At 55.1% G+C, this 20,989-nt stretch overlaps 1 protein-coding gene across 1 annotated transcript; it reads right to left on the reverse strand.

The window, feature by feature from the left end:
- Positions 1-15,962: 15,962 nt before the first annotated feature.
- On the reverse strand, positions 15,963-16,688 carry PLICBS_000080 (uncharacterized protein; the record flags this gene model as incomplete). Its single annotated transcript, XM_065599514.1, has 3 exons — positions 15,963-16,127; positions 16,178-16,300; positions 16,602-16,688. 3 exons carry the CDS (start codon positions 16,686-16,688, stop codon positions 15,963-15,965), a joined length of 375 nt encoding a protein of 124 aa, XP_065455586.1.
- Between the last annotated feature and the right edge of the window lie 4,301 nt (positions 16,689-20,989).

Genomic DNA, 20,989 nt, shown 5'->3' on the forward strand with positions numbered 1-20,989 from the left:
TGGTGGAAGAAAGCCGACGATTCACTGGACTCTGACCTGGACGACATTCAATACAATGCGGACGCTGTTGACATCCAAGAGCTGGACCGTGGGAATACCAAAGTCAGAGACATGAAGAATGCAAAGCTTGGTCCTCTTCCCAAACGGGTGTTAGATACTCGTGCTGGCCTGTATCTCCTCTGGAGACACATGGTATTTAGCAAATCGGAAGAGGATTTCAATGAAGCTTGGTGGCAAATTCAGCAGACCTTTGCACACCAGAAGCGAATCCTGAGATATCTCACGGATAAACTCCTACCCCTGAAGAAGGCATGGGCCTGCTGTTATACTCGCTACTATCGAAACTTCGGGTTGATTACCACAGCACCTACCGAGTCAAACCATCATTCTTTGAAGACCTACCACCTATCTCTTCGCTCTGACCTACCTGACGTCGAAGCAGCAACCGCAAGTCAGACAGACGATAAGCGTCAGCTGTATAAAGACAAAATACAGCGGGCAAATACCACCATCCGGAACAAGTTCTCCGGGAGAGAATGGCTTGGGAATCTGCCTTTGAACGTCACTCGTTGGACATTGGACCTGCTGGACGAGGTGCACAGGCTTGTGGAATCGAGCCAAGCTTCCAAGAAGTTGCCACCGTGTACCGGGTCTACGAAAGCCCAATACGGCTTGCCTTGTGCTCACAGGCTCTTGGAGTTGGCTACTCACTCTAAGCCACTCACGACGGAAGGCTTGGATCCATTCTGGTATATCAAGCAATCACGAGCTATTCGAGATCCTCTTCTGCAAATACGACGCCCTCCAATGGGGGTATCTAAGGGCCGGCCACGAAATGGTGAACCATTCAGCAGTGAACCATCAGTCCCAGAAGAGCAGCTTGCCCCTCGCAGGTCAACACGAAGCGGTGTGCAGAGATCAGCGCGCCGCCGTTATTCTGAATTCGAGCTGGGACCCAGCCTTGACGAAGAAGATGAAGAAGATGCGGCCGACGTACGAGCGTCTCAACGACGCAAACGGAGTAAAGGTGCTGTTTCGGCAGCGGCCCGAGCTCCTCGCCAGCATTCAAAGAGACGTAAAGAAAATGGCGTGCGCCTTGCGCAGTGTCCTTCTCTAGAAGCCGGGAGAGACCCGAAAATGACCGAGCTGTTAGTGGCACAGGATTCGAGGGGAGAAAAGGTGGGCGATAGCATAACAGTTGCAGCAGACTAGGAGAGGTACGGCGCAGGGGTTTGACAAGGTCGTTCAACACTGCCTTGGCACAAAAAGTACAGTAGTTGCGATTACGATAGAAATAATTCTCCTGCACGTTCTCATGTTGACAGCACTTGCAGTGCATTGCGCAGGCGGGCGATGTCGGAGGTACTGTGGCTGAATGTGGGGGGGGGTTGCGTACGGATTGAGAGTCGGGTGCGTATTAATAGAGTCTGTCTAAATATTAACTTTTTGGTGCGACACATGCCGTAGTGAAGTAGATATGAAACAGCCTCCATTACCATCATACTCAATTGGGCGCGCGTGCGGAAACAAAGTTTTCAAATGGTTTAGAAATTTAAAACCCACTCCAATTCGGCCCAGAGTCACCGGCATTACTCTTGTGTATGTTCGCGCGTCAGGAGCTTTGTGACTTAAATCTGTCGACGCCATACAGCCATACCGTTAAGAACTCACTACCTTTCGAAAAGGCCTTTGCCGCTGTCCGATAACAGAACTTGCCTCAGCGAGGATTGAGCAATCTCCGGCAACATGACTACATTCCACGCCCACGACAAGACTGATAAAGGGCGCAAGCATCGTCGGGCAGGTTCTAAAGGCACCAGAAGATGTGTTCCATGGACACTAGAAGAGGATCGCACCCTACTTAGGCTTCGAACCCGTGGCCTGACGTGGAAAGAAGTCGCCAGTCATCTTGTTGGTCGCACTTCCCTTGGATGCCGACTTCACTATTGGCATTATTTAAAGCATAGCTCCACCGAGGAGCAATGCACATTGTTTCACGATAGGTACAGTCGTCAGCCCTAAGCAGAAGGCACGTAAGGGTCGTCGCAGCTTCCTTCAGCTGACCATCGACATCTTCTACAGGCCACTTGCATACATGCCGTGTGAAACAGCAAAGGACCTGGGGCTTGGGGAATCTTTCGGAAGCACTTACTCCAACTTGGCGATAGATCCTACTCACCAAACGCGAGACATCTTACCATCATTACGACCCGAGATCCGAAAGAGTGAGACGCAGCCGCAACATCATGGTTGTAGGGCGTCCGGCGGTCCAAAAAAGCTGGTATGGATGGCATCGGAGGTTGAATGATACGATGTCGAGAGTTGTATGGTTCTTGTTGTAATATCTTTAGCGCGAAAATTGCTCGAAATCCGAAGACTGCCAAGAAGGAGGCAGAAAGTTGTGGCAAGAAGAAAACGAGTCGTTTATCAATATATCAAGCGAATCATCGTCATTTTTCATGACCTTGTTATTATTCTTGTCCTGCACCGGGGCTCTTGGTGTCGAGCTCGGGATGCTCATAAGCCTCTACGAGGGCTATTATTGACACATGAAAGCTCCTACTTGCCCACACCCGGCCATACATATCCGAGTCCTATAGACTCAGAGTGAAGACGCTTGCTCCCGTGCCTATCCTGCTTGATGCAGGAAGATTCACTTCTCGGTTCATCCAGAATTCCCGGATGGCCAGTCCCCCTTTCAGAAGGGTTGTATCAAAGCTGCTTTGGACGTCCCAGAGCTTGATCAAAAATAATATTTACAACCGACCGCACGCGACAGCCCCACGAAGAACTAGGTCTGCCTTGGTCGGCCAGATGGTCGTCCGTTGGTCAGTCTCATAAGTAGCCACAGGAACTCCGTCTACTCTAATGCCGCTTGAGTACTGCATTGCGTGTCTGACACCAACTGCATAGGTCTGCACGGTGATTGACCAACGCTTCCAGCATAAGGTACATTTTTCCCACAATGCTGGTGTGCAGAGTATTCCTGCAAGTTCTCTGCTGGACCAACCGTTAGTGTATGGACTCGTAAGCCCAGGTATAGAAAAGATGGGAATGTAATGTAATGTACTTTATTTACGCCCGGAGGGGTTATCCCTAAAGGGCCAGAACGGTGCGCTATCTGCTCATTCTAACGTGAAGGCCGTACACCTAAAGCCCAACGATGGTTTCCTTCCTTGGCCCCTGCAGCCTCATTCCGCGATCTGACAGTCCTGCCCTGAGGTCATTCCCCCCGAGTGCCCAGCGTCCCATCGTCGGCAGCTGGAGCTTGGTCGGTCGGTGCGAGGCTGCGCGACTAGAATGTTACGCGCTTGGTTCCTGTCCATTGTCCAATTCATCGCAGACCCGCCTGTTCACATGTCTGCATCCAGCCTTCCTGTTGCCATTGCAAACTTGATCGTCGTTCGGACAGCCGCCATGTCAGGCTGCCATCGCTCGCCATCCGATCCAGACTTGCCTCCCAGGAAGAAAGACAAGTTCCCCATCTTAGTCCGATCGTACCGTATCATGCCTTCTCTTTCCGAGTTCCAGCGCCTGCAGCGAAATAGGAAATGCTCGACTGTCTCCGGTGCTTGGCCGCAGCTGCATTGGTCCGTCCCTGTAGCCCTGATGCTGTGCAGGTACCTGTTGAGCCTGCACTTTCCTGTTCGTAGCTGTATCAGTATCCTGGACTCCTTGGCGTTGAGAGTGTCGTAGATGGCCCGCGTGTGCTGGCCCGGAAGCGCTGTGTCAATACGTTGCGAATACCGTCCTACCCCGATGGGTATTCTTGGCCGCTGCTGTTGCTGTTGGCCGAGCAGCAGCCTCGTTCTCGTGGCTCGTGCTTGATAGCTTGCTCTTTCCCGAACGCACCCTTCCTCCGTAGCCTCGCGGGCCGCCTCCTTGGCCACCGCACCCGGGCGGAAGCCTTCATGGCCTGCCGGCACCCAGAGCACGGACACAGGCACATCCTGCAGACGTGGCAGCCTCGCCAGTCTGTACACCTCTTGGATTGCGCGCTGCCCGGATTGCTGTCGAGGTTGTCCCACCACTTGAACGGCTGCCCTGTTGCTGCTGACGATGACCACGTTTCTGTGCGGTAGCTTCACCGGCACGTGTCGAAATGCCCACGCCATTGCCTCCAGCTCGGCCGTATACGGGTTCAGATCCCCACGTGGGCCTAGCGTGACCGAGAACCGGGCCAACATATCTCTCTTGTCCTTTGCCGTCACATACTCCACGTAGCCCCCCTGTCAGACAATTGGCTCCACAGGGATCACAGTTGGCATCGTGTAATTGATGAGAATTATCTTGAAGAGCTATCTGCAAGCGCACGACAGTGCGCTGCTCTTTATACACAAAGGAAATATTTGCTTTGTGGTGCAAAGTCCCTGTAATTGAAGCTGGTGTGCAAATATATGCAACCAGTGTTTGAGCTTTGACCTCAACCGAAGTCAAAGCACAACGCGTGCAGGCGCTCGACCTTAACACACGGATTATAGCATCGGCTTCCGCGGGCAAATATTCTCAGTGCAGATGTTATGCAATATGAAGCTTGCTCTATGTGCGACACCCCCATGCCAACCATTCCTCCCCTCTCCGAAGAGCTGGTCGAGATCACCAAGCCTCGGGCCGCGCTTGCAGCCTCCGCTGCTTCCTCTCGGTCCACATCGCACGCGACGCGGATCCGGCTCTCCCACGGTGCCATGGCGTACTCTCGTATTCTTTCCAGCCGTTCCCCTGTTTTGTCCCTATACCGCATGGCCATCTTCTGCATCGGCGACGTGAACCGTTGGCATATCCTCATGCTCAGCCTCGCCAGCGGGTGTTCCCTCGGAAGGGTGCGTATGCTAATCCACGTCTTGGCGGCAGCCCTGGTATGTCGCTGCAGCACTGGCTCAATGTTCGCCTCTGCCTCAGCCACGGCCGTGGCGACGCTTCCAAACGCTCCAGTCACGGCCTGCGCTCCGACTGCTTGTGCTTGGCTCAACCAGGCCGTCTCCCTCTCTCCGCAAGCGTGTGTCCACACGTTGGAGGCGTAGTCCATGGCCGGCGCCACGGCAGCTGTGAACAGCTGTCTGGCCACCCGCGGCGACAAGCCTCGCAGTCTCTTCAACTGCATGGCGACAGATAGGCCCTTGGCAGCTGCCTCGGCGATGTGCTGTTTGTACCTGAGCTCCGCGTCCAGCACCACTCCCAGCACCTTGGCGGTGTCCTTCGGTTGCACAGTCTGTCCATCAACCACAAAGCTGCCCTGGCTGCCCCGTCCAGCCGTTCTCGTGAAGTGGATAATGGCTGTCTTGTTGCTCTCGAAAGTCGCACCGCTCCGCCTGGCCCAGGCCAGGGCAGACATCCCAGTAATCAATACATATTTATTGATATGGGCATATTTATTGTTAAGCTTATCGATATCGATAACAATATGGACGCTGCCTATAAATATATATTGTTAATAATTATTAATATAATTAAGCCCCACTTGTTTTCCAGCGCAATTAGACACCTTGTGTCAGGCTAATTATAGTTGTGCGTGCGTACTGCTGCCTCCTGCAGATAATAAGGAGGATGCGAAGATCCCGAATGACTGCATCTCTTGGAGTGGGAACTGCCTCGCCATGACCGTGTGCGATTAGACATCGATCATGAACAACTGTCCAAGGGCACGACCATGGATGCCAGCAGGTCCTCGCCGTCCCAATCGAGCGCCACATCGAGCTCGTCCTCCGTCCTACCGTCCGACAGTATCTCACAAGTTGCGAGTACGCCGTCAGAACCAGAGGCCTCTTCCGCCCAGCGTACGGTAAAGAGAAGGAAATTGAGAGCCACATCAACATGGGATCACTTTCGAGAAGCACAGGGCGACGAGCCACGCGCAATGAGCGGCAATTTGCTCCACTACTGCAAGCGCTGTCGCAACCCATCTTGGTCAACCCACATTTCTGGCAACGCCCGCTATCATCTTGAGAAATCCCACCACATTCTTGTTAGAGAGAGTTCGAACTCCCAAGATAAGCGCCAACTTGCCATCGAAAATGCTTTCGCAAGAACGAGCGGCAAACGACTGCAGGAGGTCAGAGAGAACGAACTGAACACACTACGGAGCGTCATCAACGTCGATGCCTTTCGGGAGGCACAGATGCTTCTCTCCGCGCGCAGACATCTACCTCTGAGCTTTGCAACTTGGCCAGAATATCAGGCACTTCTAGCATCTGTGAACCCCGCGGTTCAAGAGCTCCTGACTGAGTCTGGTAGCACCGTTGCGGCAGACTTAGATAGGTCTTACGAAGCGCATCAAGAATCCGTGAAGGCACAGCTAGGACGTGCTCGGAGCCTTGTGCATATCGCCATGGATGTGTGGTCCTCCCCTCAGCGCAAGGCATATGTCGCCGTTCATGCACAATGGGTTGACGAGGGCTACAACCCTCGCAAAGCATTGCTAGGGCTCCCAAACCTCCGCCGCTCGCACGCCGGCGCAGCAATGGCGCCGCATTTGATGATGATTATCCGAAGATATAGCCTAGCACACCGAATCGGCTACTTCACCGGGGATAATGACACAAAGAACGATACTTGCCTCCGCCAACTTGCTCTTGACCTGTCACAGGAATACGGTATTTCCTTCGATCCGGTATCGTCTCGAACGCGATGTGCCGGCCACATCATCAACTTGTCACTGCAAGCTTTTCTCTTTGCAACCAGCGAGGACGCCTTACAGGCCGCAATGGAACAGGCCCAAGACGAGGCGAGCGATGTAACAGTGGTAGACGCGTTGCACGACCAGATGCACTCGAGTACTCGGCAAACCTCCCACGGCAAACGAAAGAAGCGCAATGACACTGCCGGATGGCGGAGCATCGGTCCACTAGGTAAACTCCACAACATCGCAGTGTTCATCCGAAACTCCACGGTGCGCAACGACGCATGGGACGACATTGCAGGAAAGGCACTTGGTATTGACAATATCACTCGCTGGAACTCATGGTTCAAACTACTTGATGCGGCGATGAGGCAGGAAGGTCCATTGTCAATATTCCTCAACCAGTACCATAATGAGCTGGAGGGTGACATACTTACACACGATGACTGGCAAGTGCTCAAAATGACTCATGAATTCTTGCAGCCATTTCACCAAGCGACATTGGAGCAGCAAATGGAGTGGGCATCGATAGACCAGGTTCTGGAGAATATGGATATTCTCTTCATGCAGTTTGAAAATGCAAAGGCAAGTCATGGCAGTGCAATCACTTTCCTAGATTCTGTGGATTCTGTGCTGATGTGAAGCAGGTCAAATACGTGGACAACGCGCACATGGTTAATTCGATTCACATGGGCTGGTGGGTTCTCTCGAAATATTACGCAGAGAGTGACAAAAACCCCGTATACGCCACCGCATTGCTGCTCCATCCAGAAAAGCGCCGGAGATACCTCGACCGCCACTGGCCAGAGGAATGGCGACATACCGCCATGGATGGTGCCCGACGGTATTGGGCGAAATACAAGGACCGGCCGCTGCCGTCGGAGTCGGCCGCTCAGCTGAGGAACGAACGACGGGAGGCAACGCCGTACGAACGCATCAAGCAGTCGATGAGTGTCTTGGAGAAAACTGACGATGAGGATGAATTCGAAAAATTCGTCAATTCGCCGCCACGGCATACGACGACAAAGACCCCCCTTGAATGGTGGTGTCGAGAAGAGCAGAGGATGGAGTATCCGCGCTTACACCAGATGGCGCTTGACATTTTCAGTGTACCGGCGATGTCGGACGACCCAGAGCGAGTGTTCTCTTGCGCAAGGCGAACAATTTCATGGGACAGGGCACGACTCTCAGCCGATACTATAGAGGAGCTGCAATGTCTGGGCAATTGGGTGAAGAACGATTTAATTCGCAAACTCTATGTTGCAGTAGACGAGGAGATTATTCACGTCGCAGGCGGCGACGACGAAGTAGTAGACCCTCTGGTACTATATTAATAATAATTGATATGCTTAACAATACATATCAATATGGGGACTTATCAATAAATACATAACAATATGCCAAGATTATTTATTTATTTATTATTGGGATGTCTGGGCCAGGGCTCGTTCGATGATGGCCCCGATCCCGGCCCGGTTCGCCGCCGCTGACTTCCCTGTCACCCAGGCCGAGTAGTCGTCCACGAAGGCGATCGCGCCCTCCGTCGTGCTGATGCTCGTCTGCACAAGATCCGCGTTGAAGAAGAGAAAGAGAATTGGCGACAGTGGAGACCCCTGCGGCAGGCCCGCCTGTGGAAGTGGTTTCTGGGGGGAGCGGTACCCGTTGACCTCAATGCTGGCCGTCCGCTCGGAGCAGAATGCATCCACCCACCGAACCAGCTCCCCAGGCAGACCTCTCGCCGCTAGCCTCCGCAGCAGCCTCTCCTTGAACACGCCGTTGTATGCTCCCTTGACATCAAAGCTCACCAGGCTGAGCACCTTGCCCATCCTCCACGCTCTGTAAATGTTCTCTTGCAAGAGCATGAGCGCTTGTTCCGCCGACCGCCTCTTTCTCGCGCCGAAGTGGTTGGCCGGTAGCAAGCCATGCGTCTCGACCGCATATGATACTCGCTCCGCCACCACCGCCTCTAGCACCTTGCCCAGCGTTGAGAGCAAGGAGATTGGTCGCCAGGCTCTTGCCACGGTGTAGTCATCCTTGTCGGGTTTCCTTAGCGGGATGATCCTCGCGCTCCTCCACTGCTCAGGCAGCTCGCCGCTTCCGAGCGATAGTCGGAACAGGTGCAGCACGCGTTCCTTGACCACCGGCCACAGCTCTTTCCACACCATCGCCGGCAGGCCATCGTCCCCGGGCGCCTTCCACGGCTTGGCGGCCATCACCTTCCTCTCCACCTCTTCCATGGTCAGTTCCGGCCACGCCACCGGTGGTCGTTGCGACCCCTCGGGCTCGGCCTCGATTTGCGTCGGCAGCGGCGGGAAGAAGGTGCGGAGAAGCTCCTCTGCCTGATCCTGCCGGCCTATCGTTGTCGTTCCGTCCTCCTTCTTGAGAGGCGGTACCTTTTCTTCCACGCTCGCGGATCCCCTCATCCCCAGGTATTTGGACGCTTTCCAGATGTTGCCGTCCTCGGCCAGGAACTCTTCCCAATGCTGCGATTTCTGCTTCCGCACAGCGTCATGGTATTGCTTGGCCGCCTCCTTGGCTTGCTTCTCCAGCTCCGGCGCTGGCGAGCCCGCCCTCCTTCGGGATCTGGCCTGGTTCCTCCAGAACGTGTAGATCTGCCGGAGCCGGGTCAAGTCCACTGTCCACCACCGCTTGGCGTATGGACTTGGCCGCGCCCTTGGTGTCAGGTCTTGTATTGCCTCGCTGACAATGCGCATGAACCGGTCAGTCTGTCCTTGCAGACCCCAGGCCGGCCAGCACACCAGCTTCAGCTCCCTCGAGATCCTGTCGCGGATCGCCTTCCAGGGGGCGTTCTTGAACAGGAACCGCGGCTCGACATCCCGGCAGGGCACGTCAATGCCAAATACCGTCTGGATGGGCCGGTGGTCTGATCCATATTCGGTCGGGTGTATCGCGCATTTGACCCTTTCCTCTGCCAGCTCTTCCGTAACCAGCACCAGGTCAATTGTGCTTTCCAGGCCAGGCTTCGGTCCCTGCCACGTCTTGGTACCGCGCGGCAGGAGGCTCTGGAGGCCATGATCGTTCATAAGGTCGATGATCGGCTGGCCTTCTCCTTGTCGTCTCGTTATCGTGCCTTCACCTCCCCATAGCACATCATGACGGTTGAAATCCCCCGCCACCACCACATCCGTTCGCTCGCCTGTGCCACTGCGAAAGCGTGAGATCAGGTTACTGACCTCTCGCACCGCAGCCAGCAAGGCCGACGCGCCGTTGCATTGCACGTAGACCGAGACCACCAGGACTTGCCTGCCCTGGAGACGGAGGACGGCTGCAGTCAGATCGGGAGACGACACGGCCACTTGCTCTGACTCCAAGTCTCGTCGCACCCAGAGCATGCTCCGGATCGGCCATCCCGCCGGATTGGCGACGCTCGGCACCATCTTCGTCCAGTTGCTGTGGCTCATTGGGGCCGTCACCACCGCGCCGTCAATCAGCCGCGCGTACGGCTCTGTCAGCGAGAGGACTGCATAGTCGCTCAAGTCCGCATCGTTCATCACCCCTAGCTGCACCGTGTCCCGCTTGCGCACGTTCAATTGGAAGATGCGCAGGTCCCTATGCATTCTTCGGCGGGTTGCGTACTCGGCAGCTTGGACTGGACGACTCGTGGGGTCCGTTGCACAGGACGCACTTGGATTCTACGGCCCGGCACTGCCCGTGACCATGCCCCGGCTGCGCACACCTTCCGCAAGCCCTTGGCTTCTTGCACGAGAAGGCCTTGTGCCCCAGCTCCTGGCAGTTGTAGCACTGCACCGGTCCGACTCGCGGCTCAAACACGTTAGTGTAGGCAGACTCGCCGGCCAGGTCGAAATACGTGCCGTCGAGCAGTCGTTTCGCATCGCTTCCCTTGGTCACGTAAATCACCATGGATCCGTAGGCCTTGCCGCAGTCTTTCTTGCTGAGCCATGAAATCTTGGCAATCGTGACGTCGTTCTCCTTGCCGAGAGCTTCGGCAGCTCCCGTCTGGACATTTCCGTCGCTGTCCAGCACCGCCGATCGATTGACGCTGTCGACTTTGACCGGGTAGAGTTGATCCCTCAGGACACGCGCCCCCGGCACCACGACCTTTTCCGCCGCCTCCTTCACCCGCCGCAATTCCGCTTCATCGCGACACACTATCTGCACCCGGTGTGCGTTCCTGGGATCCTTGATCACTGCTGCGCACCTCCACGCCTCGTGACCTTCCCTCACCTTGACTTCTATACGGGCGTGACGTTTTGGCTACACGGGCGTCGCCCTTACACGGGTGTGACTTTTGCGAGTTCTTATTGGTCATGGCCCGCTTTTGTTAGTACAGCTGGATTCCAGCAATGGGGTTCATTTGTACTCGCGTCTACGAGTATCCCTTGGGAAACGATGCGACCGACGCGATCTCATGGTTAGCTTTCATCCGATGACTACGTATAACCGACCTCCCCAAGGCTGAGAAGGCTCCGAAGCTCGGCGGCGCACCGTTCAATATGCCCCAATCCGATCTTCGGACTATTTCAGGGCGCAATTTAGGAAAACGAGCTCGAACACCCAGTCCAAGGGAGGGACCGCGTCCACTGAAACGACGGCGACACTCCCGACAGAGCAGCCGCAGCCCGTCAACGACTGTGGATAGCCCACAGTCGGCTGCTAGTGCCCCAAGCATTGGCCAGTACTATGGATTAGGCGACGAGGATGCGCTCGGAAATCTTTTCGCATCTTACCCGCGATCGTTCACAACCGCGCCGCACCCTCGCGGATCGCAGGGACTCCATGAGTCGTGGTGGGAGCTCCGTTTCGATCATGAGATATATCTTTCGAACGATTTCCTGTCCGCACTACCGCGATCACAGCGAGTTACAGCCCCTATACCTGGACCTGAAACCGACCCGTTTGCGTCTGACTCTCCGCCGCACTCTGCTTCAAGGACCCCGCCCGCGACGGGGCCTGGGTTCAAGTCAGCCTTGCGGCTGGCGCGCGAGGTTATCGGCGAAGGCAAAACACTGACCACAGAACTGGCTCGGTCATATGAACGGGTACGCCAATGGCGAGAAAGGTGGGGCTGGTCACCACTTACATCCGATGCATACGAATCGCCGCCGCCATATTCGCCGCCTCGAGTCCCTCGTCTAAGGCCATCTACTCAGTCTCCCGAGGCCCCGGACCGACATTCCCAATCCCGACAATCCTCGTCGCCAACCCCCGACCCCATCCCAAATCCCTCAATCCCAGGCGATCCAGCGCCATCAGCCGAGGTATTCTTCGACACGGTGAATGCCTTCGCAAAGGCTCATGGATTTGGCATCGTTCGACGGAACGGCCACTCTCATAAAGGCCGGAAAATCAGATACTCATTTCAATGCGACCGATTCGGGGATCCTCGAGCTACTGAAGGCGCAGGGATCCGGCAACGCAGATCCCGTAAGTGTGGCTGTCGGTGGATGGTGATTGCTGAGGCAAAAGAAGAGGGCAAGTGGCTTTTGCGAGAGCACGCAAAACCTGAACACAGCCAGCACAACCACGGCCGCAGCATCGGGCCATCCGCGCATCCTTCCCATAGGAGGCTCACTGCAGCCATTAGGGCTACCGTTGAATCAACAAGCCGCAGAGTTGGGATCCGGGCCCGAGATGTACGTGCCGTCGCCCAGGAGCAACATCCTGAGACTGTTTTTACACGGAAAGATATCTACAACGCCAGAGCCCTCATGAACTGCGACAAACTCAATGGGTATACGCCTACCGCGGCTCTCATTAAGCTCTTTGACGAGAAGAAAATTCCCTACCTTGTAAAGTGGGCTGACAATAACTCGAACCGCCTTCTCGGTATTGTGTGGACGTTCCCCTACTGCCTCAAAATGTGGCAACGATTCCCCGAGGTTATGAGCTTTGATAACACGTACAACACGAACCGCTTCAAGCTTCCGCTGTTCCAAGCGACCGGGCAAACTTGCCTGGGAACGGTTTACAACGCTGCATTCGGCTTGATCGACGACGAGAGACGGGAGGGATTCCAGTTCCTGTCCGAAAGCATTCGGCAATTGACAGAGCGGCACCTGATCCGAACCCCGGACGTTATTATCACCGACTTCGACGACGCAATGAAAGCCGCCCTAAATGACCAGTTCCCAGAGGCACAACAGCAGCTGTGTATACATCACATCATTTCTAACGTCCTGCTTAAGGCGAAGCAGAAGTGGGTCACGGACGCCGAGCCTGACAGCAGTACTAGCAGTGATGATGCCCGCGATGAGAACACAGCCTACACACAAGCGCGCGCAAAGCTCAGCCCCAAAGACCGACGTTTCATCCACGAGCCAGTAGCGGAGGATATTCCTCATAGCTACCGTGGCGCGCTCATGATGTGAAAGCATGTCATGTTCGCTGAGACCCAAGAAGCTCATGAGAAGGCGCGGTCTGACCTATGCCGGGAGTTCGATGATCAGCGGGCTATCCTACGGTATCTTCATGGGACATACATGCCCGTTAGGGCTCAGTGGGCGCGTTGCTTTATCAGCAAATATCGCAATTTTGGCATTCGGGTCACGTCTGGCACAGAAGCGAGCAATAACAACGTCAAGAGCTACCTTCTGAATGGCATGAGCAATCTCTATCGGCTAGTTGAGGCGATCCAGGACATGCTGAGCGACCAGGAGCGGGATTTCGCTCACGCTAGCGCAGAGGACGAGGTTTTGACTGACCGCAGGTATCTCGGCTCAAGCTCAGAGTACCTGGGAGATCTGCGAACCACGATCTCGTCCAAGGCAATTGGGCTGATCGCAAGGCAACATCGGACAGCAGAGAAGGCAATGTCGACAAGAAATGATCCGCTCCCCGTCCATTTGGGAAAGTGTGATGAGGGCTGCTCAGTCTCGGTAGAACTTGGCATCCCTTGCTGTCATAAAATCTATGCCAAGATGGACGAGGGAACGCATTTTACTAAGTGGGACGTTCATCCACGGTGGCACTTACGAGAGTCAGCCTCTCGAGATCGATATCGGCGAATCCTCGACCCCAAGATTACCACTGCTCTTCGCGGAAGGCCCAAGAACACTTCGTAGACTGTTCCGGCGCGGCTAGATATCGGGTCAGGCAGCCAGACGGGCACAGCTCCTAAGCAACCCAGACACCAGACACGGCCAAAGCAAAGTGCACGGAGTCAGCACGGCACGACACGGGCCAGACATGCTGTGACCCAGCAAGCCAGCGGCCAGGCCACTCAACAAGCGACACACCCATCCCAGCGCCAGACGCGCAGCCAATCGGCTGTGCTGGGAGCGGGAAAAACAACAGGAATACGTGCGAGCGGACGCAGGACACAGCCAAGCATACGGAGGCGAAAGAGTCAATGGGAGGTCTTGGACAACGACTGCGATGACGAGGTTCTTCCTTCCATAGTGGTCAGACAATAGAAATACAGAGACTTGCCTGGTTGAATTATGAAGTCAATCTTACATGACCTTCTTGAAGCGCTGCGCGGCCGAAATTTGGACGGCCGGCCTGTCCAAAACCGCCAAAAAGTCGTTTGCTAAGGTTTCAGGTACTAATTTCTTGTCCAGAATGTACCTGACGGCTGTCCAATCAAATGTCGCCAAAGTCACGCCCGTGTAGCCAAAACGTCACGCCCGTATAGCCATCCCCCGCTCGAATTGCAACGCATGCTTCTTAGCCTGCCCAGCGCCCCGACTTGATGTATTTAAATTTCACATTAGTCATTGTGGGCTCCGTGGTCCATGATGCTGAATCGTCGCTGCACATTCGACGCCAGCGGTAGTGCCACAGAAGTTCTTCGTGTAGGATGGATTGGTGAGGTTACATGAGCCGCGCTGTGGTGCTTGTTATCCTCCATTGCGTAGGCGGCTGCGATAATTTCGTCTACAATGCTGTTATCTGTCCTCCGTTTGCCAAGCTCCGAAAGGGTTGGAAATGTAGCTGGGCCGTCATCGGCGACGGTCGGGGTCAAAGCCCTGCGACGGCACAGGAATAATGTTAAACATATTGCCAAAGATAACAGGGCTGAATAAGTCAGTGTCAATTCAGCCATCAGCCATGCTTCAAGCCTAGAATCTTGCTGACTTACCCCCAATGCCGAAGGCAATACCGAGATCCACCATGCGAAAGAATTGAGGACATTCGTGACGGTGGCAGGGGCCGTTTAGGAAACCTTCTTCGACGGATGAGCCTGGACTTCGGATCGCTGACCAAGCTGGAACAGCGACCCAAAGCACAACAGTGGTGAAGTGGAATCGCATGGCTGAGAACAACGCAACGGATGCAGGTGTACGCGTTTGGTGAAGAGAGAAGCTTGTCGAAACAGAGGTAGGGCTGCTAAATGTTGGACCTTATCAATGGCGGGCGACGCGAGCCCCCTCTTACCAATGCACCACCCGCAGTGCGCCGCGGACAGACAGCCCCTCGGATTGAGGGCCAGGGTGTTGGCGAAGAATATTTAGTGTGCCTGCAAACAATAACAGCTCCGCTCTGCGAATGGCGGGTTATAACGAGTGATAGTTCTCCGCGATTCAGCCTTTCTAGAAAGGGGTACTTGCTGCACTGGTCCATCAGTCCAGGCACGCCAGAGGTATTCGCATTGCGCTGGCATGATTTTAGGTTTGGCGGTGGGGTATGGCGTGTCGGCCTGTTCGCCCGGCGGCACGCTCGGGGTGCTGTCGATCATCGGGCGGTTTGGGCGCATCGCCCTAATATTAGTCAATGCCTCCAAAGCGGCATTGAGCCAGTATACCCTCCTGTTTCCCCTCTTCATCACGTTGAACCGCTGCATTTACCGCCTAACACGTAAGAACGTTTCCCCCTGATTGACACCGGGCAGGAGGTCCGTCAATTTGCCATTGAGGTGGTAGAAATTGCCACTGGTTATGTCCGCATCAATATCCTGCACGACGGCCTCTACTCACCTGCCGGCTTGCCATACCTCGCCATTCAGCCGATCATCGAGAAGATCAAGTATGGGGGGACCGGAACGGAATGCAAGCCGAGGCGTATGCTGCGTCGGTCGCGGACAAGAACTTGCGCAGGGAAACCCCGGTTGAGCTCTGGGAGGGCAAGCTGGCATGGACCCTGCGGCTTATTATGCAGTACCTCCGGCTCTGGCTGGCGGGGAGTGGCTTTATGTCGTGTTTCCGTCGACAATCGATACTGACGGCCCCAGAACTACTTCTTTTACAAGTTCCAGCTCGACAAGGTCTGTGGAGCCCTGATGCAACATGTTTTAAAGAGGCCGAAATGGTAGATTAATTCATCGTTTCCCCGCGAAGAACATAGCCTCGAACGGCTTGGGCATTCTGCCAGGCACACATCACCCATGCATTTCGATCTGCTTCAAAAACATAGCAATACCTCGCTCTCAGACATTTCGCATCTTCCTCGCCCAGTACTTGGACTCGGCGCCGGCCTCCACGAATCGGATCTTGGTCGCGATGCAGCCCAGCGAGGGCGCGGGCTCGGTCTCAAACATGATCTGCTTCTGCAACAGCAGTCTTTCCGGCAGGTCTGGGTATTGACAGCGAGCCTGCCGAAGCCGTCGGCAGTCCATGCATCTGCGTCGAGCGCCGTATGCACCGCGGTCTTGTTGCGGAATCCACCGGTGAGGATAAGCCTGAGATCGGGCAATGCGGAGCGCACCTTGCCGCTGCACTCCAGGAAGAGGGCGTCCCGGGTGGCGCCTCCGGTGGGCGAATAGAGCTGGATGGGAAGGGTTAGCTCCCGCGCAGGCGGAAGAGCACGTTTCCGAGGGAGAGATGAAACTTGGGGTCTTCGGAATTTCCGCCGCTCAGGTGCAGATAGTCTAGTTGAAGCAGGTCACGCGTGGCTGGGGGGTCCAAAACGTCGGCCGTGATGATCTTGATGCCAATGCAGAAGGAGCGGACGTCGCGCCTGTCATTCTATGAGGAGGGGAACTGCGAGAGGAAGACATCCCGACTTGGAGAAGTTAGTGTTGTCGGCGCGGGGGGAAGACTCCAGAGGCCTCACGGGCCGCGTGTACTTTCAAGCCCTTAAAGCCCGTCTCGGAGGCCATCCTTGCGCCCAAGGTAAAGCGGGCGATGAATTCGTCAATTTCATCGCCGGTCATGGCGTGAGGAGTGCCGAAGAGGAGGATACGGACGACCCAGTTGGTCCCCGATACTGAGCGGCACTGCCCTTTGGTGGGGGGGGGGGGGGGGGGGGGGGGGGGGCGATCGTTTTAGTGAGGCAATTGCTAGACGGGCCGAACCACTTTGCTACCTGGGCCGCGTTACGGGGGCCGTGTGGCTGAACTTCCAAATCAGGCAGTCGTGCATTCCATGCCACGCGGGCCACGCGGGCTAATACCCCTTCCACCAGATGGCTGGCGTCCGTTCCGGTGCTTCCTCCCAACCACCCGTATCAGTCGCTCAAGCAAACATGGAGTCGTCGACTGCGATCTATCGGCATCGCTTTCAAACACAATGCAGTCAACACAAACGCCTACCTTACGAGCCTTTTTCCCCGGGCGAAAATTATTTCAGCTATAAGCAGTCCTAGTGGCAGCGACATGACCTTCACCGCTCTCTCACCCAAGGCTGTGTTTGACCCCGAGCTTCACTACGGCGACGGCGACGACAACGCCTTGTACAACCTATTTGCGACATGGCCGGAGAACTATTTCAGCAGCCTTCCTAAGCCACACGGTAATCGCGGAGTCGATGAGCCTTATTGGGAATTGCAGCAGTCACGGATCTTCCTGGACGACTACTTCCGGGGTCGCGGGACGCGGCGACTGTTCACCCCTATAGTTCCAGGCCTAGACAAACTTAAGAGAGAGCGCTTGCGCGAGCAGGCACATTCAGACGATGTCGAGCCACGCACGAGAATCACGGTGTGTTTTCGGTCCGCTCTGGATTTCGCCCAAGAGCAAGCCAAGGTCGACGATTTACTGGCTCTGGCAGCTCTCCTTGGGCCGGGCAAACAGGCAGGTGTGCGACAGGCTGGCTGCAGAAGGCAACCCAGCATACGGAGGCGGCGGTTAGAATGGGAGACCATCTCAGATGAAGAGAAGCAGGACGCTCTGCCGAAGCGCAGACGGCAAAGCGCCCGAAAGCGACCTGCAGCATCAGCACCGTCAGCCTTGTCAAGTTCTGGTGGCGAGGAAAACGGCCAGGAGTGCATTATTATGCGAGTGTAACTTGGGCCAGTTCCGGAGAGAGTGGCATGTCCGCTGAGGGCGATTCTCGAGTGCTAGCAAAATATGAATCTACTGCTGTTTCGCCGGGACACGATATTGTAGGGCCAAGTTGGCCGGGTGCGTCATGATCAGTTCCTGCCTCGCCAACAGAAAGCCCTGGAAGGAGGAACTTCTTCCCTGCCTCGTGGCTGAAGGCCAGCTGGGAACGCACGACTGCCCGATTTGGAAGTTCAGCCACACGGCCCCCGTAACGCGGCCTGGGTGGCAAAGTGGTTCGGCCCGTCTAGCAATTGCCTTTGGAGGACGACGCCTATTGCCGCGCTGCATCGTTAGAGTGGCATCCCGCCGATCGCCCAGTTGCTTGAAACTCGCCGGATACGCTTCGCAGCCCGACTTAAGCGTCTGGATGAGGCACACCCGCTGGCCAAACGCACACTACAGCCGAAGCCGCCGACCATCCATAGGTCAATCAAGCTGAAGTACCAGATGCCTCGCGAGGCTTTCCGGACCAGACTCAGACACAGCGATCAGCTACTACCCCGCATCACACGACCACTGCTCGTTTCGACGAGCACGCGCCGCCCCTACAGACCGCGTCGAAAGACGAGTCTGCAGAAGACTTTCGGGTATGACTCCGGTCTATCCCACGTGAGACGCTCATTGTCTACTCAGACGGATCCCTCTTGACAGACAAAGGCTGCTGGGTATGGCTATGTGATTCACCGCAATGGACTTACCTTGACGAGTTGCAACGGACGCCTTGGCCCGTCTGAGGTCTTCGACGCCGAAGCCAAGGGCGCCCTTGAATGGCTGTGTCGCACGGCACGTGTGCATAACTGAGTCACAACCGACGCAGAAGGTCCTCATTGGATTTGGGTGACGAAAGAATCTTGATTCTTCTATCTAATGAGCGACTACGGTTGGTAGTTTATACCTCTACCGGTAGGTGCTGAAGCCTTGGATCGGCCGTAGGCACCTGAGATATGGCAGGCAGACGCCCAGCTGCGTAGAGTTATTCCCACCCTTGTTAGGCGGCGGTGCTGTTAGCGGTTTGCGTGAATGAGCGGCTTGATGTTGACAGAATGTGCATCGTGACGTCCACGGGTATTCACGGGTCGGGAATATAGTCGGCGGCCGTCCTCCGCTCAAAGGGGGCCTGTCGCAGAACTTCGGCCTTGCCCGTCTGAGTCTCGACGATCGGTTCGCCTACTTGTAGTGGTTGGGGCCGGAAGATACCGAGGCTTTTTAGCCAGCTGGTGGTCTTGAAAAACTCTTTGTCCTCTTAGACACCGTGGATGAGGTTGCGCCAGTATGTGCTTTTGGCCAGACGGACAACACGCCTCAGTTCACGCCGGACAAGTTGTACCTCGCGGTTGAAGCCAAGTGGGGAAGCGCGCCCCACAAGACCGAGCTCGCCAACGGGGGCTATGTACTCGTTCCACCAAGAGGCTCGCGTCGGCTGCCGCTGGGTTTGTGTGCGTGCGGCTCGGGCGGCTGTTTGCATCAGGCCAATGATCGCAAAGCCTAAGGGAAAGGCGCGTCTGATACAATGCAACTTATCAGTATGGGCCAGTCAGTGACCCGCACACTCTAGAGTGCGTTAGATAACCCATACGGCGGCTCCGTCGAATGCGCTTGTCCTTCGTAAAGACAATGCGTACACATCGCACCAGCCGTCCTTTGCTGCCCTAACATGAAACAGCGTACCCAAGGAACACTCTAATACCTTTTTCTTCACTCATAAGCTAGTTACGCAGTCCTGTAGAAGGACCGCATTGTTGGCGAATACGAGAAGTAAGCATGGATTTCCAAGCCCGAGTCAGGCAGCCTGAGTTTCTACTATTCCACGTCGCAACTCGGGAAAGATGAAAAGGTGGAAAGTGGGTTAAAGAGGACCAGGACTAAATTAATTTTATGCGCATACAATGGAAAATTCAAGTCATGCGCAAACAATGAAGAAATCAAAGTCATGCGCACACAATGAAGAAATTAAATTCATGCGTATCCTTGAGCGGGTATCAGTGATAGACCAACGCTAACCTGGGTGATCAGCTGACTTGGGGTCGTTTTATGCTATAAGAAGACAATCCTGATAGTGTTGTATTTTCTGTTCTTGCAATTAATCGAACGTGCAGATAAAGACTCAGTGTTACACAAGCTATGAAATTCTCCGGACTCTTACTTTCGCTGAAGGCCGTGATGGCTGTGCAAAACATCCATCTTGGCTGGGAGGCCACCAGCGTCCCGGCCAAGGGGCTCGACGATATCACATTTCCTATGGCAATGCCGAATGCACCGCACGAAGAAGGTTATTACTTCGAGCAAGCTGTTGCATTTAGTCGAACTCCAAAGGGAATGGAAGGTCTGGTGATCTATACCGGTCTTCAACCTAGACCTGATAAGGATGGGAAAAGCATTGTCCATGCTGCCTTCTCCAGCTTCTTTCCCGGCACCACTACAAATGACAGCAACTGCTACGACACTGCAGACGGCGGACCGGGCGTTTCTTGCGCGATCGATGTTGAATCGGGCTACGATGACACCTATCATTTACATATCAAAGTTGCCAATGCAACGTCTTACATTGGTACACTAATCAACCACAGTTCTGGCCAACAGTGGCATATGGGCTCATTCCAGCTACCAGCTGGTGTAAGCGGCATGAGGGGAGGGAATTGGGTAGGGTTCATGGAGTATTACCTCACGTCTTTAGAAGACTGTTCGAGATATCCGGATACGGCAGCGATTTTTGGCACTCCATTTACTTCAACAATGGGAGTAAGTATGAGCCTAACATCTCCGTACAAAGACGAAAATTGTGATCAAATGCCTTGGCATACAACCGAACTCGCCCGAGGAACATGGGAAATCACAATCGGCAAGAATGTCGCCAACAACAAGCCTGCATCTAGCACGACTATTAGCCCTCAATCTTCGAAAACTGCATCAGCACTGACTTCGATCTGGGATGGGCCGACACTGAAGCCGGCCTGGAATGGGCCGACACCGAATCCGGCCTGGGATGGACCGACACCGAATCCGGCCTGGGATGGACCCGCACCGAACACAGGCTGGGATGGGCCCGCACCGAATCCGGGTTGGGATCAGTGACCTTCTTGGGCCGCGGTAATTGGCTTTCGAAGGCAAATCCAGTCTAGTCCAGTGCACAGCACTGGATGCTTTGGGGACGTCGAAGCAAAATTGGGTCTTCGAATGGATCAGGTCAATAT

Source organism: Purpureocillium lilacinum, assembly GCF_023168085.1.
Source record: "Purpureocillium lilacinum CBS 284.36 DNA, scaffold_1, whole genome shotgun sequence".
NCBI classification, from domain to species: domain Eukaryota; kingdom Fungi; phylum Ascomycota; class Sordariomycetes; order Hypocreales; family Ophiocordycipitaceae; genus Purpureocillium; species Purpureocillium lilacinum.